The sequence below is a fragment of the Malus domestica genome, chromosome 09, assembly GCF_042453785.1.
Source record: "Malus domestica chromosome 09, GDT2T_hap1".
NCBI lineage: Eukaryota > Viridiplantae > Streptophyta > Magnoliopsida > Rosales > Rosaceae > Malus > Malus domestica.
The window spans coordinates 1,056,304-1,079,067 of NC_091669.1; the positions used below are offsets into that span (position 1 = coordinate 1,056,304).

At 37.7% G+C, this 22,764-nt stretch overlaps 3 protein-coding genes across 5 annotated transcripts; 2 read left to right on the plus strand and 1 right to left on the minus strand.

Moving 5' to 3' along the window:
- The first annotated feature begins 4,778 nt into the window (after positions 1–4,778).
- LOC108171802 (myb-related protein 315-like) lies at positions 4,779–7,411 on the plus strand. The gene is made up of 4 exons (XM_017328479.3): positions 4,779–5,093; positions 5,210–5,339; positions 5,490–5,604; positions 6,772–7,411. The coding sequence occupies exons 1-4, from the start codon at positions 4,961–4,963 to the stop codon at positions 7,246–7,248; spliced, it is 855 nt and encodes a 284-aa protein (XP_017183968.2). The 5' UTR covers positions 4,779–4,960; the 3' UTR covers positions 7,249–7,411.
- Positions 7,412–10,572: 3,161 nt separating this feature from the next.
- LOC103442175 (uncharacterized) lies at positions 10,573–12,378 on the plus strand. The gene is made up of 4 exons (XM_008380939.4): positions 10,573–10,719; positions 10,848–10,955; positions 11,754–11,818; positions 11,912–12,378. The coding sequence occupies exons 1-4, from the start codon at positions 10,630–10,632 to the stop codon at positions 12,057–12,059; spliced, it is 411 nt and encodes a 136-aa protein (XP_008379161.3). The 5' UTR covers positions 10,573–10,629; the 3' UTR covers positions 12,060–12,378.
- A 115-nt stretch (positions 12,379–12,493) lies between these two features.
- Positions 12,494–14,971, minus strand: LOC103442174 (uncharacterized). 3 transcript variants are annotated; one of them, NM_001294136.1, is given in 10 exon segments: positions 12,494–12,794; positions 12,881–12,969; positions 13,128–13,204; positions 13,309–13,366; positions 13,441–13,566; positions 13,890–14,099; positions 14,191–14,275; positions 14,356–14,364; positions 14,532–14,557; positions 14,730–14,902. In NM_001294136.1, coding segments are annotated over 10 exon segments (825 nt in total). In that variant the 5' UTR covers positions 14,805–14,902; the 3' UTR covers positions 12,494–12,724.
- Between the last annotated feature and the right edge of the window lie 7,793 nt (positions 14,972–22,764).

Genomic DNA, 22,764 nt, shown 5'->3' on the forward strand with positions numbered 1-22,764 from the left:
AGAGAAAGACTTAACGACCGTTCAGAGTTGGTTTATTTGTGCGGCCGTTAACATGTCACTTTGGTTGCTCTCGTTTTTGCATGGTGCGTATGCGAATTAAATGAGAAAAACAAAATCATTATCTTTGAACAGTTATTGTCAGAACAAAATCTACTAAATAATTCTTCACAAAACAAGAACATTATCATTACGTCCAGGATTTTTTTAAAGAAAACTAATGGAAATTGTTTGAAAATTTTGAATTTTAACTTTAAAGATAAAATAAAGGGTAAAGTGAATAGTACCAAGATTGACTTTTTAGTGCAAAAATGTAATTTTTTGTTAAAATAAACAGTACCGAGAACTCTTCGTTCAAGTTCTATTTTAATACAATTGTCACACAATTAAGTGAATTTACTAATTTGCGTAAACTAATGCATTCGCATATCATAATAAGAGTGAACAACGTAATTGAAAATTACACAAATTTTGTTATTTTAATGTACGAATGGTAATTTGGAAATCATTATCTTACTTTTGTCTCTTGAGTGAATCTTAGATTGAGCTGCCGTATAATGCAACTTGCTCACAAAGATAAGACCCAGATAGGGTCGGATGTGATTGAAAGGTTCAGGTTTTTGCGAGGTTGGCTAGATCACCTACAACAACAACACAACAACAATCAAGATTTATCTCACTAAGAGGGTTGTTTATATAAATTATAAAACGTTATTGCGCTCAATTTTGAGTCAAATCTTCCGCTAACTTCCAGTATTCTATATTTTTTCTTATATTCTTTACATGAAGCTTGACCACCTTCTGAGGGCTAATTAAACTTTGTTATCATTATGGTCTAAAAGCCACTAAGGGTGGCACAGATTATCTAATTATATGTTTATCGACTATTTCTACCAAAGGGCAAAAAAGAAAAAGAAAAAGTGAAGGTATATATTCTGTCCACGTAGCCACGTGTCCATGTCGTTTTCAATAGGTGTTAACTTTGTCAAAAAAGGTGGCACATACTTAAGGGACAAATAATTATTATTTGCCTTGATTATCATTACCTTACCCTTTGCCAAACACTTTAGCAAAACGGATACGACATTGCGTTTTTGCTTTTTTTTTTTGGGTCGTGATACGACACTGTATATGCATGCAGTTTGGGAAGGCCAACTTGACCCAATCTTGCCAGTTCGGCCTAACCCAAGTTGATATAATGGCCTAACCCAAGTTGATATAATCTTAGAGGGCCTAGACCAACTGGAACCCCACTATTTTGAAGACTGATGATCAAACTAAGAAGCCCCACCCAAGTGATGTTCGAATTGAGTTGGGTTGCAGTTTGAGCTTTATTGGCAACGATTACAAACGATATTATTATTGAAGTTACATTAAGGTCCTGTTTAGTGAGGTGAATGAGATAGGTTGTGATCAATTAAAATGAATTTAAGTCTAGTCTCATATTTGTTGTGTCAAAATGTCAAATGTACAAGACTGGACATGATGAGTTATGAATCCAAAATAGAGTGAGTTATTTAACCTATCCTTATACATGAGTTACAAGTCCCTGCCAATTCAATCTTATTCAGCCCACCGAACTGAAGAACTGGGACGCAATCATTTGAAGAGGAAAAGTCAATCCCCTCGAGCATTCCACCACTTTCGATCTTGATTGGCATTGAATACTACTACATTCTTATATAGTGAAATGCAAGGACAAGGACGTTAGTTGGTCATGGTCATTAAGCATCGATAAACAAGGATCTAAATAGACTGATACTTACTATTCACGCTTGCGAAACTCACAAAACATGAGCATTTACAATCAACTTATATATGTGTAGACTACTGATGCTAGCATTCCTCTTGTAAAAGATTCAGTATTTAACTATGACGAAAATGACGAGACTTGAAGGTAACTAGTGACAAGGACGTTAGTTGTACCTAAACAAGATGCTAAATTCTCAAGAAACAATTGATCTTTTAACTCATCATCATATATTTACGTAGTTGTCTTTGAGATTTTTTGTCTGCAGGTGTGCATTTCTTCCGTAGAAACAAAACAAGCATCGCCTTAGAGCTTGGTTGTATTTGTATATACCCCGACAAACATTCGTCATTCTTATCCTTTCTTCTTCTTACGATTCAAAGATACCTTTTTAGTCTTTCTCAACATTAATTCCATCACCCTAATTGGACACATTGGTCTTTTTCTTAATCACTTTGTTTACTTGCTAATTAAGATTAAAACTTGTTTTCATCTTTTTGTCAGCACCAAAAGCAAAAGCATCAATGAGCCAACTTTAACTACTTGTGTTAGTGACCACTTAACGTAAGGCACAACTTATATTATTTTCTTGCAGCTAGGGTTGCTACTTGATGATGCCTTCCAACTGGACGTCAGTTTTGTCACCAGCTACTAGATCTTTGTTCTTGACTTCTTTCGCCTACAACGATGTCATGGACTCCGATTTGTCCATCCAAACCTCTACTTCATATTAGAAAAACTAAGAAGATATATATGGAAATATAGGGTTGTATAGAGATTCTCAATTCTCAGTAGTTGTCATATGACGAGAGAAAGAAAAAAACATGAACATATGCAACGCAGTGATACGATAAATTTTCTGAAGGCAATTCTATAATGTTGGTAAAAGGTTTTATAAAGATTCTCAAGACATGGATACAACTCTTGTCAAAAGGCTGTGTGGCATTTGGGGAAGTTCAAAGTTGCATGCACCTCTAGGGCCTTGGCATGGAAACATTATAAACATGTCGACGTGCAGGTGTGTACCTGCAGCATTCAAATAAAGCAAATCTAGGGCTTTTTCCCCTTCTTTTTTCTTTGTTCTTTTTATTTTGTTTTTTCAAGTTTTGGTAACTAACCCTATTATTATTTGTCAACAGTTGATGCTATTCACACACATTTTTTTTTTAACTTTCACACACTTTTTGAAGAAAGTGAAGGTTCCAACATAAAATTAGTTGGCAACATAGAAAGTAGCTCAATTACTTATAAGAACACGCAAGGTACATTGTGGAATTAATATTCTCAACACATACCTCACGTGTGGCAAGTTTTTAAGTCTAACACGTGGACAACACAAATCGGGTGACGTGAAACACGTGTGACTGTTTGGCTTCACACAATTAACGTGCTCTGATACCATGAAGGTTCAACCATAAAATCAATTAACATATAAAGAATAACCCAATTACTTATAAACACAAGATCCTCTCTTCTCCAATGTCAGATCAACACCCCCCGTTGTAATATGTAATATGATCTTTGACAATCACGAATAGTCATCCTTGGAACACCAAGATAATGTTTCCACGCCTCAGAGGTCGGCCCCGCAGCCCCAAAATGTATGCGTTTCTGATGACTCTGCATCTCCAAAAAGATCATGGGGAATATTCCTGTGCATGAACCCAATTTAAAAACCATATATATATTGCTCATCATTTGGTAAATAATATTATTCAATATTTATATGCTAAAGGATTGTCAACTGGAAGTGGTATTGTAACGTATTTAATTCAGCACCATTGTTGCAAATTCATACTTTTGTATGTACACAGACATCTTCTGAATTCCACCAAAGTCTATATGTTCTTCAAACTCGGCCAAAACCGTATTCCCTCACTATAACAGCTCTTTTTTTTTGAAGTTTAAAGGTTTTGCGCATAAAATCGACATGAGAAAAGTCTATGTTTGTGAATAAAAGTAGTTTAGTATATCAGCAAAAACAAAAGAGAGAGCAAAATGTGTATGGAGCACATCATATTGGTAGGGTTTGTACTCAAATCATCGAACATAAGTGACCCTGCAGGTGTCTAGGAATTATGGAGATTATGGTTACGCCATCGTGTTTTTTCATACCTTTTCTTTTCTTTCTTCTTTTGTTTTTTTTGCTCAGATCGTCTTCATAGACATGCTTTTCAAGAAAAAACAGAGTAAAACGGAAAGAGAAAAAAGGGTATCATTGTTCCCAAACTCATTAGTAATTTGCAGCATGCAAAGCATTGTAGATGAAGACTCATCCGATTTCTACCATGCTTGATTTTGCTTGCTAAACAATGCTAATTTGTGCATGTATTGACAAACTCAAATGGGATAAGAAAACACAGTATTTTTAACTGCAAATCATAGTTTGACATGTATACAAAAGTATCTCTTTAAAATAGTAAAAAAGAAAAGTTTATGCACACATGTAAAACCTTAATTTTTGTCTGCAAAAAGAACGAAACCGAAAACTGATCAATAAAATAAAATTTATGAAAAGAGAAATGGAAATGTTAATATTCTGAGCCAGAATCGTATTTTTTTAAATATAAGATGAGGAATTCAAAGAAGAAACTCTTTGTTCCACTCAAAACGTAACCTTGTCATTTCATGTAGCCAACTTTAATTGATTCATGTTTGAAATTTTTATGATACCTCTCTCTCTCTCTCTCTCTCTCTCAACTTCGTAAAATTAAACAAAAGAGTCGTTTCCAACGACAAAAGTGGCCAGCCCTCGAGCAACCAGGAACCTTTCAATCTCATTATTTTTTGGCTTCACATAGATTAAAGCCAATGTCACAGAGAGAGAGAGAGAGAGAGAGAGAGAGACTTAAGTTGTTAAAATTAAAAAAATAAACATTTGAATTGAATGAAGGCGACCCACGTCTGTTTTTTTCCTCTTTAATTTTCTCACGACTTTGTTCGATTTTGGGGTGGTGTCATTTTTATATCTATTTAGACTGAAATGCTTTTCTCCAATTCAATCATTTATCTCCCCTCTCAAACAACAACGTTCTGATTTTTTAATGACGGAATGAACTGGCAAAGCATCTTTGCTTGGATTATAAGGCTCCCTTTTTAAGCTAGCCCTCCCACTTTATTGTTCACTTAGGAATTCAGGCTCTCTCACTTTTGCTGCTCGGTTGAGTTTTCTTTTTTCTTCTCGACAATACTAGGGAGATCGAGTTTGTGACAATGGGAAGACTACCTTGTTGTGACAAGGTCGGATTGAAACGAGGACCGTGGACGATCGAGGAAGATCACAAGCTCATGAATTTTATTCTCAACAATGGTATCCATTGCTGGAGAATGGTACCTAAACTTGCAGGTATATATATACTACTATTTAATTTACATTTTGATCATGATCATGTAGATTTCCTTTCCCTTCATCCCTTGCGCTGTCTCGATCCTCATCATCGATAATTTTGTATGGTGATCTAGGGTTGCTGAGATGTGGGAAAAGCTGTAGATTAAGATGGATCAATTATCTAAGGCCGGACCTTAAGCGAGGTGGTTTTACTGAAGCTGAAGAGAATCAAATGATTCAACTCCATTCATGTCTTGGTAACAGGTATAATTTGCCTGCTTTTATAACCCTCCGTTTCCTTATCTGAAATCAGTCCGATTAGTAGTAAGCCGCTCATCTCTGAAATTTTGACATCAATGTCAGGGCATATGTACTAACTGTTAGAGCTGGTGTTTTTAATATTTTTGTGTGCAGGTGGTCTAAGATTGCTTCACATTTTCCTGGCCGGACCGATAACGAAATAAAAAACCACTGGAATACCAGAATCAAGAAGAGGCTAAAGCACCTTGGCGTAGACCCTTTGACCCACAAACCAGTTGAATATCAGAGTGCGTAACAAACAATACTAACAAAGTAAAAGAAATATTATTGATATCAAACGAGAATGCCGAAACGGCTACAAAACCCTAAGAGACTACATTGTGAATGACTTGATTTCTAATGAATAACAAAACACTCTATTTATAATAAACTAACCCTAAACCCTAATGCTAACGGGCTAAGCCCAGAAAACCAAACATTAAAGTAAACCTAAATACTAATATTTTCCAACACCCCCCGTCAAACTCATGGCGGTATACAACATGAGTTTGCAAACAAGCAGATGTGGATGCAAGCTCCATTAGGCGGACAAGACAAGACAAAGCGAACAAGCGAGCAAACAAACGAACGAACAAACGAGCAAACAAACGAACGAACAAACGAGTAAGCAATTTCCATACTACCAACTCCAATCCTCGCGGGCATCTTCTTCAAACGTTGAAGAAGCGGGTGGATGCAATTCAACAAATTCCAGTGCTAATGCCAATGCCGATTCTGATGCCGAACAAACAAACAAAAAATTCAACCAAATATACCATATTTCTTTCTTTCTTCTCTTTTCTTCTGGGCGAAACCGATTGCAGCAAACAAGGCTTGCAAAACCAATTGCAGCAAGCTTCAAAACTTCTAGTGCAAAGTCAACTTGCAGAAGGGGACTTCATTGGGTTGTGACAGATCCGACTGGTAGGAGTCGGTGCGGGTACCGTGAACAGGTGGTAGCAGCGGAGATGGTGGTGCGGGTTATCTGGACATATTGCAGTGCGGTGGTGGTGACAAGAACGGCTTCGACTACGGATGAGCGGAAGACGACGGACGAAACTAATACCCAGTAAACTGACAAACAAAACTGATACAAACAAATTGACACTAATCAAGAACAGATTAAATCCCAAAGGATCAAACCTGCTCTGATACCAAGTTGAATATCAGAGTGCGTAACAAACAATACTAACAAAGTAAAAGAAATATTATTGATATCAAACGAGAATGCCGAAACGGCTACAAAACCCTAAGAGACTACATTGTGAATGACTTGATTTCTAATGAATAACAAAACACTCTATTTATAATAAACTAACCCTAAACCCTAATGCTAACGGGCTAAGCCCAGAAAACCAAACATTAAAGTAAACCTAAATACTAATATTTTCCAACAAAACCCATTGAGGAAAAAGAACACATTGAAGAAAATAAAGACACAATTACTCAACACTCAAACATTACTTCTTCATCATCAGAAGAAGGACTAGAAGAGTCACGAGGCACTGGCTTGGAGGCTAAGCTACTGGAAGATAGTAATGGAAACAAAGGGTTTCCAGAATCCGATGAGAAATCGCAAAATGAGGTTCAGTTAACCACGTTGGATGACGCGAATGATATCTCGGAAAACTATGAAGTTTTTTGTGGAAGCTTGGATTTGGGAACATTGATGTTGAACCAAGGATTTCCCAACACCAGCAGCATGTCTAATTCGTATAGTACCTCGTTTTCAGTGGAAGATTCTAACAACGCTTCTATTTCGATAGGGGAAACCATGCAGGAAAATTGTCTTCAACAGTGGGTTGATAGTGTGGATTCCATGCTCTCATGGGATGGCTTCAATATTTTCGGACAAGACCTTTTCTTTTTTTGATCGAAATAGCCATAGGTGAACATTATTTATGATCACTCAAGCTACAAAATTGTTGCAACAATTAAATCAGAAGATATGTCATTTTAATGTGTGTTTATAGTTTGTAATTGCGATCGATATTCTAATTTAAATTATGAAAAGGAGATCGACCTTGGGTGCGACACACTGTCTTAGCCAAGTTGACTATAAATATCTGTTGAGATAGAGTTCTCTTCCATCTTCAATTAGAATATGAATAATTGGAAGCAAACAATGCCCCCGGGGTTAACATTATTACTTTTTCACAGCTTTATCTTGAATTAATAATATATAAGAAGCTACTGGAGCAAGCAATTGCTAATTTTTTTAGGTCGTGCCAAGCACTGAGGATTAAGTGGAGTAGCTCCCTGCCTATATATACAAAGAGAAAGGAAGTTGTTATCAGTACTTCGACAAAGTTATATATTTTAAATATTTAAGATATAAGGAAGAAAATAGCGTTTGAAAGATGCATGTGTTATGATATTTTTAGAGCATAAATAACTCCCCTTTGTTTTCGAGCTTCATATATAGAAGGTTTTTTTACTTAATTACGTGCATGAATTGTGCTTGCAAACTGCTCAATGAGCCCCACGTGGAATCTCACGATATCACCTCCCAACAAAAAAGGAGAATCATCTGAAGCCACTGCAGACGCTATTCATTAATATTCATTCTGGAAAAATATGACAAGCGCGCGCATATATATACATATATTATAATTCAGTATGTGTTCAATGCAAATTAATGTATACTAAATTACTAATATGTATTTTAGTATAATAATTGAAGGAAGTTGGAGAGAATACTTGTTGGCTTTAGTTAATCAGCTGACCCTATTACTCAGTATAAAGTAGCATGGATTAACTTGGGTAGTTAGGGTTATCGAGGTTTGGTTTAGAGAGCATTTTTTTCGTTGAAAATTTCTCATTTTCTTTCGTGTAAATTACCCTGCAACGAATTAAAAACTGATTCGATTATAAGATGGTCCATGTACGTATGTGGTTTGCGTCATGATTTCACACATATATTTCATTAAGCTTTAGCCAAAAGGCCAAAAAAGGTATTGTATTTTATTAAGCCACTAACATCATCATCTTCAATTCTCAATATAAGTACAACCAAATTGAGAATATAAATTTTTTTTTTTAATAAATATACAATCATAACCAAGAGGGCGAGCTTTGGCGCAACAAAAAGTTTGCTCATTTGTACCGAAAGGTCACCGATTCGAGTCATGAAAATAGACATTTGGCAAACCAAGAGTAAGGTCGTGTATGATAGATGTTCCTGCCCCGGCCCTCGCAATGCGAGGAGCCTTGCTACTTGAGGTTGCCCTTTTTATACAATCACAACCTAAAGCATTGATATATATTGGTGTATGGGACATATATATTAAGTATTTCTTTTTCAAGTTGGTATAAGGGACATACAAGGAGGCTGGCTGATCAGATTCTTTATGCTTCTTTCTAGTCTAGGTTTGTTTTGTTGTTTTTATTCTTCAAGCTTTGTGGTTCCAATTTTTAATACTTAAATAGCTATTTATTTATCTTTTAAAAGGACAGAATAACAATTGCAAAGCTAAGTTTGTAACTTGATGTTTGGCACTTATATGATTCCTCTCTTTTTTCCTTTCCTTTTAATTACCTTCTTGTATAATACGTTGGGTCTAAATGAAAGTAGAAAATCATACTACAAGTTAGTGATTTTAACACTCTTTAATACAATTTTTTTAGAGCATCTCTAATGAGATGTTAAAATCTTACGTGGATGTTTTGACAAAAAAAAAGAAGGTGATTTTATGATTCCAAAGGAGATGCCAAAATCTTACTGGATTGACATCGACATCATCCACTTTGCTGCCAAATTTGAAGGCAAAGTCAAATTATATATATATTTTTATTTTAATGATGGCCCACATATTTTTTTTTTACTTATTGGTTATTTGATTAAGGGACACTTTGGATGCGGTCCTTAGCTATCAATATTCTTTGATTGAAACCTTGTTAGTTTTTCGTTTTTGATTGAGGTCCCTGACATTAATGTAATAATGTAAGTTACTATATTTTTTAAATTAAAAATTAAAAATTGAAATTTGTAATTGTTTATATTAATGAGATTTTAAATAAAACCCATAATTTATGGGATTAAAAATAATAAAATATAAATTATACTCTCTATTATATTGTGTGTGTGTGTATACATTTATGTATGGGTACATTAACCAAAATTAACAAAAAAAGTTATTGTACCAAAACATGGATACATTCTCAAATCAACGAAAAAGAATGTACCCATAAAAGTTTAAACATGGATTAAAAAATTTGAATGGATTTTATATTAAAAAAAAGGTACATTTTACATATAACAAATTGATATATTTGAGAATGGGTACATTTAAGATTAAAAAAATTGAAAAATTATATGAATGGGTACATTTAAGATTAAAAAATTTAGAATCTTTTTATATATATAAAAAAAACTAATAGGTACAAACTTAATTTAATTTAATTTTTTATTATTTTCGAAATGTTTGAATTGAAAATTAATTAGAAGTTTAATAGTGGTGTGAGTATTAAACCCTAAATTAATTACCAATTTTTATATTAAAAAAAATTATATAATAAACATGTAAATTCATTATCACATTAATGATAGGGACTTGAATCAAAATTTGAGAACTAATAAGGTCTTAGTCAATGAACAGTAAAAACTAGGGATCAGATATTAATTTTTCCTTTTATTATTTATTAATATAGTCTGACCTACTTGATTTTATAAATAAACGAAAAGTATTTTAATTTGGCATCTCAGCTGGAATACTTTATAAAATTGTTATTTTGCCACATTAATTACAAAAATGAAATTTGACATCTCTATTGGAGATGGTAGAGATGGTCTTAGATGAGTACGAAAATTCGATTGATGTTCACAGAGTTCAAGAATGGATATTTAATATGGGGTGTGGATTGCTAAAAAAAGAGTGTTAAAACCATTGTCCAATTGAAAAGATAAATAAATTGTAAAATCATAACTCAATCGATGCTCACAGGGTTCAACACTGAATATTCAATTTGGAGTGTAAATCCGTAAAAGAGAATGCGTATTTTTATTTTCAATCTTTCTCTCCCTCAATCCTTATAACGAATTATGTGCTCCTGAGTTCGAATCTCTCCGCCAATCATATGGTGGTTAAAAAATAAAAATAAAAATAAAAAATCCTCATGATGGACCAAAAGGCCTACAACTGATCAAAGCCCAATAAGCCCGTAACTGAGTTAGGCCCGGTCAGAGAGAAGTCAAACCCAAACTCGTACTTTGAGAACCAATTTGCCAGAAGCAAATCCAAAGAAGAAGAAGAGCATGTCAGCGATTCAAACAGCGATTCGGAGGTTCCACGCCACCGCAAATGCTCCGAGGCTCACCAGATTCTCCCTCCACGCGCCCAAATGTGTAAGCTTCCAGCTTTTGACCTCCGCCGGTGGTTTTTGTAATTGGATTTGAATCATATTGTTGATGTTTCTGAAAACGGTGTTTTTGAATCTGAAAATTGGTGTTTCGGAATTTTGGTTTGGTTTCAGGTAGGGGTGGAGTTTGGAAATGGAAATGTTTTCAATTTGTCAGCTGAGTTTCTGAGAATCCACAGCCCAGCTGTTGATGCCAAGATTAGGTCAATTGCTGGTGAAAAGGTCATAATTCCCATTTCTCAAATCAATTTTTAAAAGCCCTTTTGTTATCATCACATTGAAAATTTTGTGCACGACTGGTTAACTTGACATGAAACAACGAAAAAATAATAGGTTTTGCATCAACCTACGAAAAAATAATAGGTTTTGCATCAACCTATTAATGATCGGGTCATTAACGGACCACCCGTTACAGAGTCGGGTCACATGTTAAGAATCCAATAAGATATCGTTTTTAACTTGACATGAAACAACGAAAAAATAATAGGTTTTGTATCAACCTATTAATGAGTCGGGGTCATTAACGGATCACCCGTTAAAGAGTTGAGTCACCCGTTAAGAACCAAATAAGGTATCGTTTTTCAGATCTAGACATTAGATATGATAATTTCTTACATGACTTTTTAGCCGACATGAACTGATACGATCATACGACCCAATTCTTGATGGGTCTTTATCGGATCACTTGTTAACGACCCGTTAAAATAACAGGTTAGACACGACATAACACACACAACAAACATGACCTGTTGGCCAGGACTAATTTCAAGCCACTAATGCAAGGACTCTCTCCACGTAGTATTGTATTAGTAGTCCAAGACACCACAGTGGCGGTGAATCCGTTCCATATAAGTTATTCTATTAGCTCCATATGGTTTAGTGTCCATTCGTCTTCAATTGAATATATTTACACCATCTTGTTATCTCCACAACTATCGTTGACGTTATTTGGAAGCTTAGTGCTGCGCCAACATGTTGATATTGTAACCTTGTTTTCGACTCATATGTCGATTAATGCAGGTGATATCTGGGCGGCGTCACGTCGGAATCATGTCTGCGGAACCTGTAGGAAACTATGGGGTAAGGTACTTTTACATTCCGGATATAATGGGGGTTGCAAACAATTTGTATATCGGAAATGTTATGTTGTGACTGGAATGGTGGAGTGAATGTTTCAGGATTGTTTTCGATGACTTACACAACACCGGAATCTATTCGTGGGATTACTTGTATCACTTGGGAAGCAACAAATTCAGCCTCATGAGAAATTATATCAAAACGCTCAACAAGTACGGGCTCAAGCGCGATCCACCTAGAAGAAAATGATTCAGGCTTTTGTTCCCTTGCTCTTGATTTCAAACGATGACCACCAATCAACCTTTCCAGCCTGTCTGTAACCGGAGCATGGCCGGATAATATGGGGCACGGTTTAGTTTCGAGTTCATTGCGTAGACCTAAGGGCTTACAGAGGAGCTGCATTGAACGTCATTGCCATTTATTGTTTGTTTGCTTGCACTGTAATCTAATGCAATTGCTATGTACATGTAAACTAGTTGGCCACTATACGTCGAATCTTTGTGCCAATGTTTGAGCGGATTGAAAAGAATTTATTTGTTGAAGAAAAGCATTTTAAGCTTCTTTCTAAGCTTCTCTCTCTCTCTCTCTCTCTCTCTCAAACTCTATGAATCTGAGAACGATATCGACATGGCCGAAAACCAAAAGAGAAGGCCCTTGAAAAACACCAAGACGATCAAGCAAAATGGGGCGAACAAATCATAGGCATTGATGTACAATGAACAGAATCCTTGTAACATTCGATACATCAAATTTTGCCTTCGCATTGCCAAAAAATGTTGTTCTACGTCTACACTGAAATGATCAAAATTCAAATTACAAAGCAAATGGAAGAGCACAGCTTTTACATTTTGTGACTACGATAGACTGCATAGTATCTCTCTCTTTCTCTGTTGCTTTTCAATGAAAAGCGGTAACTAGGAGGGTTTTTTCTTCCTTCCGATTGGCGTGACACGCTTCAGTTCTTGAGTTCCTCTTTTCACTCCCCTGACAGAAAAAAATATACTTACCGTTGTGAAATCAATAGAAAAGCGGCCAAAGTCTGGCAAAATGAGGAGTACGGATGTAGATACCTGCTGTACATGTAAATGTAAGAGTAGAAAAGGAAGAGCAACGCCAGAGTCAGAATGGAAATAACAAGGTAGGATATACTCGCCCTCTTCTGCACATTTGACACATAAAGGAGAGAAACAACGAGGACAAGTTCAACAAAACATCATACGGGCATAACCAAGAAACATCATAACAGGTTCAGGTTTTATAACGAAAAAGATTTAGGATGATTTAGCGTAAGTGTATACCACCCAAAGTGAACTTTACCTTCCTGCGGCCTCGAGAGAAGGGCTTTTGACGTCCAGTACAAGTGTGGGAATCACAGAATTGGCGCAAGAAGAACTCTGCCGTATTAATCATCAAGAAAGCAATACTATAAGTTGATAATTTTGAAAAATAAGCTTGTTACAGCTTTCTGTTGTTATGATAAATATAGATATAAATTTACCATGAAGACGGCTTGCTGCTGGACCCTGTTTGACTGGAAAACAACTATCAGCTAGACCCTGCATATAATGGGCAATTTATGAATACAAAGAATGGTGAAATTCAAATGCGAACGTCATCAGTCAGATGCCACCTCACACAGATGTCGATTCCGTGCAGCAGCAGCAGGATTGCACTTAGTTTTCTTGGGTGGTACAGAATCCATCTCGAGATCACAATGCAACGCACCACAAACATCTGCCAAGCACCTGGTATGACTCTGATTCAGCAAAGGTATGCCATGTTTCAATTAGAAATGACCAACTTAGGCTAAACAAATCGACAGGCCATGGTTGCCAATGTCCAGTTATAATTTGTAGAAAATTAGCTTAATACAATAAGGTAAGGAGATGAGCAAGTGTACGGGTTGATGTAAAACAATCTTTTGGGTCATGCTCTTTCTATTATTCTCTGAAGATATTAGGCTTGTATTATTCAATGCATGCTAATTTAGTTAATTCCGTGATAACCTTTCACTCTGAAACAAAATATCGCCACACGTATCGCTACTAGGAAAAGAACATAAAACCAAAGGGCACTTACCACATTCAGCAAATTGTAATGCCTGTTGTCAAAATGCTTATCGAGAAATTTATCGTCATAAAATCTCTTTTTACAATATCCACATTGCCATTCGTTTAAATCTACTTGGATTTTGTGCTCTTCCTGATCTCTGTACAGATCATTGTCAGGGTGCAGCTTACATGTTCTTGAAATCTGATACCGCTCTTTCTCTACAAAGGGCATCAAGTACTGCTCCACCAAGAGCGAGAATGATATCAGTGACCGAAACTACAATAAAATGTACTAATTACAAGAGTCTATGCATGATTTTCTTCCATACCTCCTGAATTATTTTCCATGCCGCCTTACTCCTTTCTCTCGAACAATGTACCTCCGGTGGATCTCCCAGCTCCTTGTTTATAGTTCTACACATCAAATTCTGTTATTAGTAATAGACAAAGCTTCAGAATTTCAAAGGGAACACAAATAATATGCAAACACCTACTTGAAAAAACTTGTTCCAGCAAGGATTTTAGTTGAATGACACGAAATCGACATCAATTTCCAATTCCCATAAACAATTAGGCCATCTCACAAAGCAGGTTGATTCTCAGGATCGTAAACAAAATTGCTAGCTTAATCATAAATGAAAATATATATTCAACATTTTAGCAAGAGTACCTTGTGGCTGCAGAATCCTCATGACCCTGTGAAAAACAAAGAAACAAGCACCAAGTTCAAAAATTGGATTGAGCCCAGATAATATCATCGAAAATTGGATTAACCCATAAAATAATTTCCAGAGATTGAATGCATTACAAGCTGGATTGTTGATATGAGCAACAATGGAGGAAAGCAAAAATAACCGAGAAAAGTTACCTGATTTTTTGTAGAAACACCACCGAATTGCAGAGAAACCGATAAGAACAGGTACAGAAGACCAAGCCAATTCATCTTCCACCACTTCCTCTTCCTATTCTTCTTCTTCTCTTCTCTCTCTCTCTCTCTCTCTCTCTCTCTCTCTCTCTCTCTCTTGTAATGCTAAGCCGCTGCAGCATTCCACATCTCCGCTCGCTTGCTCCCTCTCTTCCTAATGCAACTTCCTGAGACGACCTCCGACTGCCAGTCCACGCCCCAGTAACCAATCATAACTTGCCGCGTGGAGAACTTCAGCTCCGATTTGGGCTTGGAACACCATTTGACAATGTTTTGGGCTTCACCCCTACATTTTTCACATATCTTTTTAGTTTTTGGCTTTAAATATTTTACTAAATATATATTGTTACTTAATAAATTGTAAAACAGCTTTCAAATGAAATTTTGCATTTTTGACAAAAAAACGTGGGTACTCATGATTTTTAGTCGATTTTGCAAATTCGTACCAAAATCATCGTTCAATATATTTATTTGTACTTTCGACTCACCGTGAAGTTTTAAAAATTAATGTAAAAGTTTCCTTTTACATTCTTGAGGGAGGAACCCGTTTTTGACAATGTTTTGGGCCTCATACTACATTTTCACTTATTTTTTTAATTTTCGGCTTAAATACTCTATAAATATACATTTGTTACTAAATAAATCGTAAAACCACTTCCAAATGATGTACATAGTTTTCCTTAATGCTCACAGAAAAAAATTCGCGAAAATAAAAATTTATATTTTTTACAACAAACGTGGGTGCCCATGATTTTTAGTCAGTTTTGCAAATTCGTACATAATCACCGATCAATCTATTTATTTTCATGTTTGCTTCACCATGAAGTTTTGAAAATTAAGGTGAGATTTTCCGTTGAGATTCTTGGGTGTAGAACCCATTTGACAATGTTATGGGCCTCAATACTATATTTTTCGCCTATTTTTTTAGTTTTCGGCTTAAATATTTTACTAAATAGACATTTGTTGCTCAATAAATTGTAAAACTGCTTCCAAATTCCTCATAAACTTTTCCATAATGCTCGCGAAAAATATTTCACGAAAATGAAAAATTTACATTTTTGACATAAAACGTGCACAGTTTCATTTTAGTGCAATGACACACCCCAACCTGGAAAGGTCGAAGCATGTTGGCCGTCACCGTGAGGTGACGTAACCATAAGGGTAAGTGATGCAATAAGTGAATAAAATTAAAACTAATTAGAACTAAACAATGACAGAGTGCGTAATTCGTGGGTTGAACCCACTACAATTATTCAGAGTGTAATAGACAGGGAGACTACGAAAGAGTAGTCAAAGCAACCAAAGTACACTTATTACATAATAGTGATAAGTTCATACGTCTAAACAAAAGGAAATGTCAGAATTGTCGTGATTCCTCGAGTGCCACATATAGTACAGCTATCTAGGTCCTGGAGGGGCGAAAAACAAAGTTGACTGGGTGAGCAAAACAATGCTTATAATGAAAACCTTTATCTTTGAATATACTAACCCCTCGCTGTAAAACAAGTATAGTTTCCTCAAAATATACTACGTAAGTATGAAATCCAATATATAAGCCATATAACCAGAAATATGCCAAGTAAATGATGTATCATATGCCACAATAATAATCATGTGATAATCAATATAACTAAGTGCTCATCCATCTAAGCTGGCACAAAAGTTCGAACAAATGGTTTCTGACACGAACAGGACTGGGTGTAATCAATATGCTCTAGTACTACGATCACGTGAAGACTGGTGCAAAAGCACATCACATACAAGATGGTTCGCCTAATGCAATCTACCCGACAAGACCATCACCTAAACTTGGATCCAAGGTGAGCGAATGGTATGGATGTGAGCATACACGTGAAGGACTGGCCCTGGCCCTGGGGCGAGTACTAACACCGAGTGCAGCAAGATGAACATGTACACAGGTACGTATGAATGCCATGACAGTAATATCACAACCATATAGCATCATTTATCACAATTTATATCACAATAATGATACTAGGCAATATAGGCGTAAAAGTGAAGTAAATACGCATTTATGGAAACTATAAATATATATAGGTATAAAACAACTGCCCACTCATAAGTACGTCGCTGGGTCGTAGCCCCCGAGCCTAGCTTGGCCTCGAAAATTCTCATAATAAGTTTCCCCTATATGTGAAATAACTAAATAACATTAATTAAAGCACATAACGGAAACCTAAATAAAACCCTCATAGTTTGCTCAAACCTAGGGTATAAATATATGAAATCGATCTACTCGACGACACGAACACACACGTGTCAACCACACACCGGCCGGAGGCCGGACGCGCCCCCACGTGCTGCCTAAAGATCTATCCACGCGCACCCACGCGCCCCCACGAGTACACTGTATTCACCTTCTTCGTGAAAATCTGCAGTTTTGTAGATTTTTGGGCCAACTTCCAGAGCCCTTAACGAGCTTGATTATCAACCAAATTCACTTCTACAAAAGCCAAATTAAAGCTAGGAATGTGATCTACCAATCCCAATTTACAGAAAGTTTGAATATGGTATGAGTTAATCGGAAATTTGGCCTGAAAGTAGCCAAACGACCACGGTTACAAATTTTCCAGAAACTGAAATTTTCTTCCTTACTTCCAGAGTTGATTTCTAACTCGTTACTTAACCAAACTCAGTGATTCAAAAGCCATTTTGAATTTAGGAATGTAGAGAACAAGTTTGTACTTAGAAGAAGTCCAATTGTGGTCGAGGTTGACCAGAAAAACGGTTTGAATGTGACCAAATGGCCACAGTTCTTGAGTGAAAAATGGTAGGTTCTCATTCTTCTCGAGTTTCTGGGTAAAACCACACATTCAAAACACAAACAAAAGATCAATAACAACCCATAGAAGTGAAATGAATGTTCTAAGGGTTTCTCAAGGCTTACCTAAGCCATGCATGGCCTGAAAATCGATATGTCGAACTCGCCGAGTCGACCTTCCGAGTTGGTGAGTCAAAACTCGTCCACACCAGATTTCAAGGACATGGTTGTGATAGTGGGACTGAGATGAGCATGATAATGTAGTTTGTTTGTTCGATCTACAAGCTTTGGAGCTCGCTCATGGAGTTGCAGAGGAATAGAGAGTTCACGGGAGAGAGAGAGAAAGAAGAGAGTGAGGTTTTGAAATTTTCTTTGCTTTTTTTTTTTTGATAGAGGGAGGGACATAACATACAGAAAAGATGGGATAGGTGAGACTGAATGATGAAGGAAGGGTGCACGGGTAGGATTTAAAAAGGAATCCAAGTATAGGTTTTTAAATTCCCTATAGTAAAAAAAGGAAATTGAAATCTATCTGAAGTAGATATTTTACACTTTAAAATTTACGCATACTCGTACTAGCGTGTACAATTTAAATGCGATAGCGAGAAATAAAAAGGAAAGCGATAAGAATAAGTCCACATTACTTGCCGATAAGGGCATAATCGTCAATACACATACTCGAGGATAAGTTACATATGAAAATTAGGGACGGGTCGTCACAAACAAACTCTATTATAATTCGTATTTAAACACTTTTAATCAACGATTTAGCACTTGAATTTAAAGGTATTTGAACTTTTTTTTTTGTTAATTTTTCTTTTAACAAAATCTGAACTAAATATTAACAAACCCTCTTTGTCAACCAAAAGAGGGTGAAAGATTATTTAACAAAACAAAATCTTGCTATTTTTTGTTTAAGCCCCACCTACATATGATTTTAATGTCTCTAATTAAAAAATAAATTAAATATGTTGTGGTCTATTTTATCTGACAGAGAGACTAGGGCCGGCGGCAGAGAGAGAGAGGAGAGAGATGTGTGTTTGTAGAATTGTAGGGGAATGTGTGTGTTGTTATCCCTCCTACATTGTGCCTTTATTTATAGTAGTAAAGGGAGAGAAGATATTCCTTCTCCTCCAAGTAATACAAGTTATAATAGGAAAGGATAACTAGAAGCAAATCTTATCTAGGATTTACACAATCATACTTAAACTATGAATGTTTACAACACTCCCCCTTGAGTGGGTAAATACTCAAGGTAGATTCAGCATCATGCAGAAGTTGAGGAAGTCGACTCGTCGGCATTGATTCCAAGGAACAACGCTTATTCTCAATAAGGTAGGAACTTGCATAAGTAGTAAGTCTCACTAAAAAAACCCTAAGGCTATGGCAAAAACCCGAGTAGGGACAAAATCCATAATCTAAGGAAAAATGCGTGAGAAATGCAAAGTCAAAAGAAACGTCTACAGGACGTCATCAGGGATATGACCAGCCCAAGGTGGGTGCCTCGTTAAAACCTAGTTAGGTAGCAAAAACCCAGTGGGAAAAATGCTCCTAATCGTAGGGAAAAAGAGTACATTAAGATCAAGCAAGTATCCAGAAGATACTCCCCCTGAGTTTGACATAATTCCAAAGAGAAATAGCCAAGTTACAACTCAGAAAGTTTACGCATACCAATTCCATGAACAAGCTTCTGAAACGTCGCCTTCGGTAGTGATTTGGTGAAGAGGTCGGCCAGAATTTCTTGTGATCGGATTTGCGTGACTTCAATCTTCTGATGCTCTTGTTGTTGATGTGTAAAGAAGAACTTCGGCGCAATATGCTTGGTGTTGTCTCATTTGATGTAACCCTTCTTGAGCTGTTCGATGCAAGCTGCGTTGTCTTCAAAAATCGTCGTCGGGGCATTAACGGCGGGATGAAGATCACAGGAGCTTCGAATATGGCCCATTACTGCTCTCAACCAAAAGCATTCCCGAGTTGCTTCATGTAAGGTGAGAATTTCAGCATGGTTAGACGAAGTGGCAACTAAGGTCTGTTTAGTTGACCTCCAAGATATTGCGGTGCCTCCAACGGTAAAGACATAACCTGTTTGAGAACGCGCCTTGTGCGGATCAGATAAGTATCCAGCGTCGGCATAACCAACAAGGCGAGAATCAACCCGATGAGCATAGGGTGCGGCATCACTCGAGGATTCGTAGGGATAGAATAAGCCCAAATCCGTAGTACCCTTAAGGTAACGGAAGATGTCTTTCACGCCAGTCCAATGTCTGCGTGTTGGTGCATTGCTGTATCTTGCCAAAAGATTAACAGCGAAGGAGATGTCGGGTCTAGTGCATTGAGCTAAGTACAATAAAGCGCCTATCGCACTTAGATAAGGAACTTCAGGCTCTAAAATCTCTTCATCATCCTCCTTCGGACGGAAGGGATCTCGTTTTGCATCTAGCGTACGAACGACCATAGGAGTACTCGAAAACTTCGCTTTATCCTTATTAAAACGGCGCAACACCTTCTGGGTGTAGTTCGATTGATGTACTAAGATTCCATCCGAACAATGCTCTATCTCGAGATCGAGACAGTATCGAGTCTTACCTAGATCTTTCATCTCAAATTCCAACTTCAGGTGCGAAGCAGTTCTCGCGAGCTCTTCAGGAGTTCCGATGAGATTCATGTCATCGACATATACTGCAACAATCGCAAATCCGGAATGTGACTTCTTAATGAACACACAAGGGCATAGTTCGTTATTCACATATCCCTGACTAGTCAAATACTCACTCAAACGGTTATACCACATTCTTCCGGATTGTTTCAAATCGTATAGTGAACGCCTCAGCCGAATTGAGAGCGTGTTCCGGGGTTTGGAAATATTTGAACCAGTCAATGTAAGTCCTTCGGGAACTTTCATATAAATTTCCGTATCAAGATCCCCATAGAGATACGCGGTTACTACATCCATCAGCTGCATATCCAGTTTTTCGGAAACTACCAAACTGATAAGGTATCGAAAAGTAATCACATCCATAACGGGTGAGTAAGTTTCGTCATAGTCAATCCCGGGGCGTTGTGAGAAACCTTGTGCTACAAGACGAGCTTTGTAACGCACAATTTCGTTCTTCTCATTACGCTTCCGAACGAAAACCCACTTGTAGCCAACGGGCTTCACATGTGGAGGAGTAGGAACTACAGGTCCAAACACCTTACGTTTCGCAAGTGAATCAAGTTCGACTTGGATTGCTTGTTTCCAGTTTGACCAATAAGCTCTACGTCGACATTCATCAACGGAACGCGGTTCAATGTCATCGCTGAACATGATCTCAGTAGCTACTGCAAATGCTAATGCATCGTCGACAATCATCTCATTTCTACGCCACACATCATCTAAGCTAGCATAATAGACCGAAATCTCACGATTCTCGGGAGGAGGATTCGTCTCTTCAAGGACGCTTCCATAATCTAGAATTTCCTCATGAGTTGGGTAAAATGAGTAAGCGATAGTCGGATTCACGGTAGGCTCTTCAGGACCTTGTGCCGTGGTTTTCCTCTTCCGGGGGTGTGAATCCTTTGAACCAAGGGGTCTGCCACGCTTTTGTGTAGGGGCAGATGATTGGCTAGCCGCTAATGTACTTGGATCACCAGAATTGGCGTCCCGGGCTTCCAGGAGGGTAGTCCGTCGTATATTTGGTACATCCATCTTTGTAGGCGTATTCGCAGTTGGAATATGTGATCTTGTCACGCGCGCTAGATCGGTGAAAGCATCTGGCATGCTCTGAGCTATGCTCTGGAGATCTAATATGCGCTGCACTTCAGCTTCAGACTGAGCGGTGCGGGGATCTAAATGAGACAAAGTGGGAGTCGTCCACGATAATTCGCGTCGTTCATTAGGAACGTTGACGTTCTTATCGCCCCCTAACGACGGGAAGACTGTCTCATAGAAGTGACAATCCGCGAAATGAGTGGTAAACAGATCGCCTGTCAAAGGTTCTAAGTAACGAATAATCGAAGGAGAATCATATCCGACATAGATTCCCATCCTTCGCTGAGGCCCCATTTTTGTACGTAAGGGCGGCGAGATCGGCACATAGACCGCATAACCAAAAACGCGCATATGCGATATGTCGGGTTCGCATCTGGTGACCAACTGAAGGGCACTAAATGGTTGTGTCGCAACAGGCCTCAGGCGGACCAACTTTGCTGCGTGCAATATTGCATGGCCCCAAGCAGCGATCGGGAGCTTGGTACGTATGACTAATGATCGAGCAATCATTTGTAAACGCTTAATGAAAGCCTCTGCCAGGCCGTTCTGGGTGTGAACATGGGGTACAGGATGTTCAACTTCAACCCCAACCGACATGCAATAGTCATCAAAAGTTTTAGATGTGAATTCTCCAGCATTATCCAATCGAATAGATTTGATCGGATAATCAGGGTGGTGAGCCCTGAGCTTGATAACCTGAGCCAACAGTTTGGAGAATGCAGCGTTCCTTGTGGACAACAAGCACACGTGTGACCAACGTGTAGAAGCGTCAACCAAAACCATAAAATATCTAAATGGTCCGCATGGAGGTTGAATCGGTCCACAAATGTCCCCCTAAATCCGTTGTAGAAAAATGGGAGGATTCGAACGAATCTTGTCATAAGAAGGCTTAGTAATAAGCTTTCCCATAGAACATGTTTGACATGGAATTTCATGGATTGAACCTAAGCTTCGAGTTAGTGGATGCCCGTGTGAAGTTTTGAGAATACGGCGCATCGCTATTCGTCTAGGATGTCCCAAACGATCATGCCAAAGTGTAATTTCGTGCGCGGTCCCTGTGGTAGGGCCGGCCACATAGTGGCATTCTATGGGGCGTATGGTCGTAGTATACAGACCACTCGGGTTACGCTCCATCTTCTCTAGAATACGCTTCTGGCCATATTCGTAGGAAGTTACGCACAGAAATTCAACTCCGTTTTCTACGTGGGTTTCAGCGTGGTAATTGTTATCTCTAATGTCCTTGAAACTTAGTAACGTTCTTCCGGAACGTGGAGAATAGAGTGCCTCAGCAATGGTCAAGATTGGACCATTGGACAACATTATACGTGCCTTACCGTATCCTTCGATCAGGTTGGATGGGCCTGAGAGGGTTGTCAAAGGTGCATTCTTAGGTACGAAGTTAGTGAAATAGATGTGTTCACGCAAAACAGTATGCGTGGTTGCAC

What these genes read in the sequence shown, in the direction of transcription:
- LOC103442175 (XM_008380939.4), top strand. Translation starts at nt 10,630, where the DNA reads ATGTCAGCGATTCAAACAGCGATTCGGAGGTTCCACGCCACCGCAAAT. An exon ending in CCCTCCACGCGCCCAAATGT is followed by an intron (nt 10,720 to 10,847) that starts GTAAGCTTCCAG and finishes GTTTGGTTTCAG; the next exon opens with GTAGGGGTGGAGTTTGGAAA. An exon ending in GGTCAATTGCTGGTGAAAAG is followed by an intron (nt 10,956 to 11,753) that starts GTCATAATTCCC and finishes CGATTAATGCAG; the next exon opens with GTGATATCTGGGCGGCGTCA.
- LOC103442174 (XM_029107486.2), bottom strand. Translation starts at nt 14,804, where the DNA reads ATGAATTGGCTTGGTCTTCTGTACCTGTTCTTATCGGTTTCTCTGCAA. An exon ending in CATGGAAAATAATTCAGGAG is followed by an intron (nt 14,100 to 14,190) that starts GTATGGAAGAAA and finishes TTGGTGGAGCAG; the next exon opens with TACTTGATGCCCTTTGTAGA. An exon ending in TACATTTACATGTACAGCAG is followed by an intron (nt 12,795 to 12,880) that starts GTATCTACATCC and finishes TTTTTCTGTCAG; the next exon opens with GGGAGTGAAAAGAGGAACTC.
- LOC108171802 (XM_017328479.3), top strand. Translation starts at nt 4,961, where the DNA reads ATGGGAAGACTACCTTGTTGTGACAAGGTCGGATTGAAACGAGGACCG. An exon ending in AATGGTACCTAAACTTGCAG is followed by an intron (nt 5,094 to 5,209) that starts GTATATATATAC and finishes ATGGTGATCTAG; the next exon opens with GGTTGCTGAGATGTGGGAAA. An exon ending in CATTCATGTCTTGGTAACAG is followed by an intron (nt 5,340 to 5,489) that starts GTATAATTTGCC and finishes TTTTGTGTGCAG; the next exon opens with GTGGTCTAAGATTGCTTCAC.